This window comes from Mastomys coucha, unplaced genomic scaffold, assembly GCF_008632895.1.
Source record: "Mastomys coucha isolate ucsf_1 unplaced genomic scaffold, UCSF_Mcou_1 pScaffold22, whole genome shotgun sequence".
Taxonomy (NCBI): Eukaryota; Metazoa; Chordata; class Mammalia; order Rodentia; family Muridae; genus Mastomys; species Mastomys coucha.
Window position 1 is genome coordinate 201,466,516 of NW_022196905.1, and position 7,756 is coordinate 201,474,271.

General features: G+C 37.3%; 1 protein-coding gene across 4 annotated transcripts in view; it reads left to right on the forward strand.

Moving 5' to 3' along the window:
* The window catches only part of LOC116069359 (probable ATP-dependent RNA helicase DDX60), a 129,191-nt gene that overhangs the window by 101,726 nt on the left and 19,709 nt on the right, over positions 1-7,756 (forward strand). For all 4 annotated transcript variants that reach the window (XM_031339922.1, XM_031339920.1, XM_031339923.1 and 1 more), the window contains exons 30-32: positions 457-657; positions 5,741-5,845; positions 6,369-6,510. In XM_031339922.1, the coding sequence (XP_031195782.1) occupies positions 457-657; positions 5,741-5,845; positions 6,369-6,510 (448 nt within the window). The remainder of the gene's footprint in view (positions 1-456; positions 658-5,740; positions 5,846-6,368; positions 6,511-7,756) is intronic.

A 7,756-nucleotide genomic window follows, 5' to 3' on the forward strand; every position in this document is an offset into this window, starting at 1 on the left:
TGTTTTTGTTTGTTTCTTTGTTTTTTGGAGGGGAAACTGGGAATTGAGAAATTTACATGTAAATAAAGGAAATATCTAAAAGAAAAAAGTAAATAAATAGCATATATTATATATCATAGATAAAATATTGTATCAAGTAATTTCCAGGAAGTGGCAATTATATATATATTATACAGTATATAATATATCCATAGTGTTAGATATATGCTTTTATAAATATGTGTAATTCTATACAGTATTATACAAACACATGGTTTGATTAATTATGCATGGGATGATAGATATATTTTTTAAAATAGCTCTGCTTCAGATGTGATTCATTTCTCAGATTTAAAATAGGTTCGTCATTAGCTAACCTCCACATGCAGCATACTTGCTCAAAGCAATATAAAAGGCTTTTAATCTCTTTACACTCTCTTAGGTGATTCTCATAGCATGATTCTGCTATATTTCCAGATGTCTGGTCGGGCCGGAAGAAGAGGTCAAGACCTGTTGGGTGATGTCTACTTCTTTGATATTCCACTGCCCAAAATAGAAAAACTCATAAAATCCAAGGTTCCTGAGCTGAGAGGACAGTTTCCCCTCAGTATCTCACTCATCCTAAGACTCATGTTGCTGGCTACCAAGGCGGATGACCTAGAGGATGGAAAAGCAAAGGTGCTGCTTGGGCCTTGGTCTTCACTGCTGGCCTGGCTGAAATCATCTCTGCTGTGCTTTTATTTGGCTTTCCATGTCTTTGGCATTCTCTAGAGTGGGTGGAGGAAGTTGGGGAGCAGAGTGACAAATTTTGTTTGTTTCCATGATCAGACAAAGTCTATGACTAGGCGGTCACAAAAGTTTGCCCGTAACCGGTGTCTTTGTGTATGATAGGTACCATCACGTTGTACCGAAGGACTCTAGCTATGATCTATTTCTACTGCTCAGAAACAAGAATGATATTTTCTTTTATCATTGTAAAGTAACAGGTTTTTTTTTTCATAAGACAAAATGCAAATTCATTAAGTGTTTAGAAAATATAGAAAACTGAAAAAGATAACAACAAACCAAAAATGTCTCATGCCTGGTTCTAATGGTCGGTCACATGATAGTTATTTTGTTGTTCTTGTTTTTCAGACATTTCTCCAAGGTATGATGGCTCAGTTTATAAGGCAGTGGATGTAAAAATATAATCAGAACATTGTCTTGATGCTTTAGGGTCAGATTACAGGGAATCTTGCAATTAGATGATTTGATTTCCACTTTAGGAACCAGGCACTGCGAAAGGATGCATGTTCATTTTCTCTCAGCTGTAACATAATACCACAGGTGGAGTGAATTATGAACAAAGGTCTGATTTGGTTCATGATTCTGGAGGTTTGATGCTGAAGGGTGGCATCTACTGAAATTCATTTTGTCTGAAGTGTCCCAAGTCACAAAACATTAAATGCTAAACAGGAAGCATGCAGGCCTGCTTGCGTCCCCAACCCCTGTGTCCCTGTTCCATTACTCTTGTAAAATCAAGAGCATTCCAACATGGGAGCCCTGTAATCTTAGGACTTCCTTTGATTTCTGTTCACGCCCTCAAGTCCCAGACCTCAATATGATTGCTGGCATGGAGAGTGGATTTCAGTATGACCTAGGGACCACATTCAGACCACAGCAGCACCTGTTTTTCCTAATTTCGTGTATGAATTATTATAACCAGTTTAATCAGAGACTACTTATGGAAGTGAGAATTCCTGGATATTCCTAATGGGTCTGTTGGTTTCGCAAAACATTGTTTTTGGGAAGTTTCTTCATTTTTGAGTTGTTTGAGTTTTCTTAAAATGTCTTCTCCCTCTCTCCCTTCCTCCCTCTCTTCCCCCCACCTCATGTGTGTGTGTGTGTGTGTGTGTGTGTGTGTGTGTGTGTGTGTGTGTGTATACATGCCATGGCAATGGCACACATGTGGCAGGCCAGAGAACAAGCAGAGGACAATTTGCAGGAAGGAACCCGTTTTCCTCCTTCTTCCTTCTGGGTCCCCAGTCCTGGGTCTTTGGTCCTGGATATCTAACTCTGGTTGTATATCTTGGTGACAAGTGCCTTTACCCACTGAGCCACTATATTGGCCTGTTTTTCAGTTCTTAAGTATATCTTCTAATAAGACTTATTAACAATTCTTAAGTATATCTTCTAATAAGACTTATTATTAATTTACTAATGATTTAATATTATAAAATATTTTATTTCACTCATTATTTACTTATTAAAAATTAAAATATTTTACTTATTTTTATAGTGTATTATGATTGTGTGTATACATGTAACTGTCATGCAAGTGTCAGAGAGCACACGTGGAGTTCAGAAGGCTACTTTTACATGAATTCAAGAAACTGAATTCTCATCTCCAGGCTTGTACACAAGCCCCTTTACCCACTGAGCTATCTCTCTGACTCCTTGTTATTTTTCAGACACCTAATTAGGAAGGTTCATTTCTGTGCTTTGGCCTGTTTGAGAAGCCTGCTATGAAGCCTCTGCTTACTTATGCCCACTTTTGAGTGTGGGCATAAACTCTTCAGACTGTGCTTTTAACTATGTCTTCTTTTATCATGGTGTTTCATGACTGTGTGTCATATGCTTTGACCACATACTCTCTTCATTTCTCCATTGTATTTCTAAATTTCCTACCACTGGTCTCCTTCCCCATCACAAACACTTGCTCTTCAACCTTCACATACATACATGTTTAAATCTAGAGACACAATGAGAGAAAGCATGCATTGTGCTGCTCTGACTAGCGCTTAGCTCTTAGGACTGGGTGTTTCCTAGAACACATTTGTTCCATCTCCTAGCTTTGGCAATGAGGAAATCTCATTCCTCATGCGGTCAATTTGACTGTTTTTTTTTCCTCTCCCTACATAGTGATATGAGTCTTTTGCTTTTGCTTATTTTAAATGATTTTTCCCAAGCTCTACTTTCTGAAAGGCAGTTTAAACATGACTACTTAGCTGCTTTGTGATGAGACGGTTCTGTCTTGCTATGCAGGTTGTTTTTACAGTGAGGAGGTTGCATGTGTTCTCCACTACTGACCTGTACATACAATGTTTTTACAGTGAGGAGGTTGCATGTGTTCTCCACTACTGACCTGTACATACAATGGGCCCATGTGGAGAAATACATAACCTTTTCATAACTATATTCAAGCAGTTGTTGAACTAAAAAGCTCTTAAATTATATTTTTTGTCAATTGCCTCATCTTATTTAGTTTCAGTAAGTACATATATACTTATATATATGTATATATACATATATATGTAAATACACACACACACACATATATATATATGTATATATATATAGTGCCCCATTTACCTTTTTTCTCAATTACATTTTTTTTATTATGAGAGAACTGTCTTTTGGATTACTAATTTAGACCTTTATAATGTCAATTCTGTTTATTTTATTGTCATTGTTTGAGGGAGGGTCTCTTGTAGTCCAGGCTGGCTTTGAACTCACTTCAGAGCTGAGGGTGACTTTGAACTCCTGATTCTCTTGCCTCCACCTCCTGAGTGTGCTGGGATTACAAGCATGTGCCACAGTGTCTGGATCAACTCTGTTTTTTAGGAACACTGTCATAGATTCTAATTATATTTTACTTCTGAGAGCATCCGTGGAGCCCTCCCTCCCCAGGGAAAATTAGCATGAAGAACAGCGGTGTTCTCAAATGCAGGTGGCATCATCCAGTGTGCTGGGGTCCTAACAAGAGTGGAAGAAAGAGGGAACTTTTTTTTTTTTTAGATATTTTCTTTATTTATATTTCAAATGATATCTCCTCTCCCGGTTTCACCTCTGGAAAACAAACAAACAAATAAACAAACAAACCTGTTCCTCCCTCCCTCCCCCTGCTCACCAACCTACCCTCTCCCGAAATCTATCCCTGGCATTCCCCTATACTGGGGCATAGAATCTTCAGAGGACCAAGGACTTCTCAAGAGGGAACTTTTTAATGCAGGCTTGCTTTGAGGGAGACAGCCTCATCACTGCAGACCCAGTGTAATGGAGCTAGGCAAGCTATGTGCTGAAACTACTCCTTTTGTTCACTAGTTTATTTATTCACTTTACATCCCAATCACAGCCTCTCAATCCCACGCTTACAAATCCTTCCTCCCATTACCCCTCCTCTTCTTCTCAGAGAAGGGGAAGCCCCCTTTGGGTACCACCCTGCTTTGGGTCATCCAGCCAGAGCAGGACTAAGCTTATCCTCTCACACTGAGGCCAAACTAGGCAATCTACTTTTAAAACCATGTGCCAAAAATTGTTCGTCATTTAAGTCGCTCTCCTTAGGTATTTTGTGGTAGCAGTGAAAATATGAGTGCATCGTGCTTTAGTCTGACATTAAGGATAAGGTCCGTGGACACAGTGAACCACACAGTTATTTCCTCTCCCCAGACCCTCTCTTGGGTCTTTGTTGTTTTCCAATTGCTGCCTCCTCTGATTCCAGCACACATGGAGAAGGGTGTGGTGCTGGAGGAAACTTTGGTTTCCTCCATAATCCACTGCCAAGGAGGGAGAGAGCTCCTATCTTTTCTTTTTCCCTCCTGTACTCCCTCCACCCCAACACATGTATGTAAATAGAACCAACAAAATAGTTCTTTCTTGTTTTGTGTGTGTGTGTGTGTTTTTAAAGGACCGCTGAGATTCTTCTGTACACTAGAAGCTCTCCAACCTAGGGCACCTAGGTTTGCATCTGAGTGAGGCTAAGAACCTTTGTGGTTATTCTAACATCACAGGTAGTTTAGAGAGAAGTTAAACGCCACACACACACACACACACACACACACCCTGCTGCTTGACACTTGAAATGAAGCACTCTTTTGGCTTCAGCCAAGCTCCTCCTACTTCTTTTTCAGTAATATTGCTGAACAAAATAATATATCTAGCTTCCTCTCACCCTCACTCCACATAACTTGGTCACGGCAAGCTCTGAAACTGGAATGTCCTATATGCTCATACTTTTTGGAGACAGTTTTGTCTTAATCAATCACTTTTCTAACAATGTGATAGGACCATAATGAAGGCAGTTCATAGGAGGAACAGTAGTTTACTGCGGTCTTTAGAGTCTATGACCATCATGGCAGAAGCAGGGCAGCAGGAAGGTAGGCATGGCGCTGGAGTAGTGGTTGAGAGCTCACATCTTGTGACTTTACCACAGGGTAAAGTCAGAGAGCTAAATGTGATTGTCATGGGCTTTTACAAACTCAGAGCTTACACCTCCTCATCCTTTCCATTCAGCTCCATGCACTGGGGAGCAAGCATCCAAGCATTTGAGCCTGTGAGCTTATTCTTATTCAAAAAGCCACAGAGCTCTTTTGTGTATTCAAGGAAATATGTGCTGGGTTAGAGGACTGCTGTAGAGTAAAGGAAATTGTACTAAATCTAACTGAATGTTGTGTATTGCTGCTGTATTTCATGGTATTATTCTTATCCTATACTGTCGGGGACCAATCCCTTTTTCCTTGAGTGCTGTAGTCAGGGGAGACAACATTTCAAAGAGTAGAGTGGTAAGAGGGAGCACTCACAAAGTTTCATTGTTCTTTAGAGATGTAGATCTTATAATTCATATATATATATATATATACTTATATACACACACATATGTATATTTAAGATATATAATATGTTCGTGTGTTTCTATGTGTGACATGTATTAGCCTGTATTATTTATTTTAAAGACATTTCATTCACTCAGTGTTGCTAAATTAAAATGCACTTTTTTTTGTAGGCACTGTCCGTGCTGAAGCATTCATTGTTATCCTTCAAACAACCGGGAGCCACAGACATGTTAAAGCTTTACTTCTTATATTCTTTGCAGTTCCTGGTGAAAGAGGTATGAACCAATCCTGCCTTTCATTCTCCCTCCCCGCCCTCTGTTTGCACATAATAGATTTGCTGATATCTAGATTTTTTTAAAGTAGCAGACCTTTGATTTTTTTTACATCTACTTTTTAAAGTTTATTTATGCATCTCTGTGTGTGTGTGTGTATGTGTGTGTGTGTGCCTGTAGATACAAGAAGAAGTTATGAGAAGCCTGAAACTGGATTTACAACTAACTAAAAAGCTCGATGTGGAGTCTAGAAAACTGAGTTCAGGTCCTCTGAAAGAGCAGAATGTGCCCCTCACTGCCGAGCCATCTTTCCTGCCCTAGATTTGACCACATTGCAGTGTTAAAATCTTTAGAAGACAATACCTAATGGGTAGCATTACTGGTAATTCATATAATTATTAAAGTTGGTCCAGTTAATAGTTACCATTTTATTAGTATGATGGACTACTTTAAACGACAATGAATAATTGACTTGTTACTAGTTCTGTGAGTTGACCCAAGCTAACAAGTTATTTTTGTTCTTTAGGGACATATAAATCAAGAAGGTCATCCTACAGGGTTTGCTGGCCTTGTCTCACATTTACATTACCACGAACCTTCAAATCTTGTGTTTGTCAGTTTTCTTGTAAAAGGCCTTTTCCATAAACTTTGTCAGCCAACAAGTAAAGGTAAATTTGAGGGCTATGTTTTCTGTCTGTGGGGTGGTGTAGCATTGAAGTAATATTGTCATATCATTAGCATATACATAATATATCCTTGTTAGTATATGGGTATATATTAAATAATATATAATGTGATATTTATGCAGTATATATGTAATATGTTTTTATACACACACATATATACATACATATGTATGTATATATAAAATATTTCTGTGGTGTGGAAAAACCTGATACATTTATAGAAAATAAGAATTTCAGGAAAATATTTACTCAACTGTTACTTAAGAGAATACCAGTTTAGAATAATGATTTTGTATGAAAGTCTTATTATTGTATATTCAAAGTAAAAGTTTAATGATAAAAAAGAAAATGATAATTATAGACAAATTATAGGCTTACAAAAATAAGATAAAATGAAGTTAATTAAGTATCAGTAGAGGTTTTATTTTGTGTCAATTCTTTTAATATACTCACTACTGCAAATGTAATGTGAAAAGTGCATTGTGACTAGGATTCAGAACATATTGAATGATATAAAATAATTATAAAACATTTACTTGTAATTGAATATAATATGTGATCAATTTTGACTAATGACATAAAGCATTGTTAAAAATACAAAACTCAAAATTCTACCCACAGGTAATCACTATTAATATCTGTGAACATTATTGCAACACTATTTTCTTTGAACATAATTGTAGAATATAGATCAGTAACTAACATTGAATTTATTATGTGATCTAGGCCAACTTATACATGTTAAATTTGCCCATATTGGACAAAATCTTTAAAAGTAAATACCACAAAGTTTTTATGGAAAAATCTTTGAATCCTACATTTCAAAATAAATTCTTTACACAACATCTCTGGAGTAAATATTGCCCTCTCATAATATGTATACTTAATGAGGTGTGTGACGGTGACTTCAGTGTCTCTTGCACTCTGCCACTAGCTGATGGAAATACTTTGAATGACACCTGTGGTCTTTATGCTTTAAAGAATGTATCATGTTGTGGCTACTCAGAAAGTTCCATTCCCCAGAAATTTGTAAAAGGAGAAGTCATTTCAGGCAATAAGAAGTGCTGTTGTGTTTATTGTTGTTGATAGGGGGAGCTAAAATGGATAACACTATAAAGGATGCATAGAGATGTTAAATTGACTGGTTCATACTCACACATAACTAGCCCGATGGTAGATCCCAACTTAATGACCATGACAACTTTTTTTTTTTTTTTTTTAGATATTT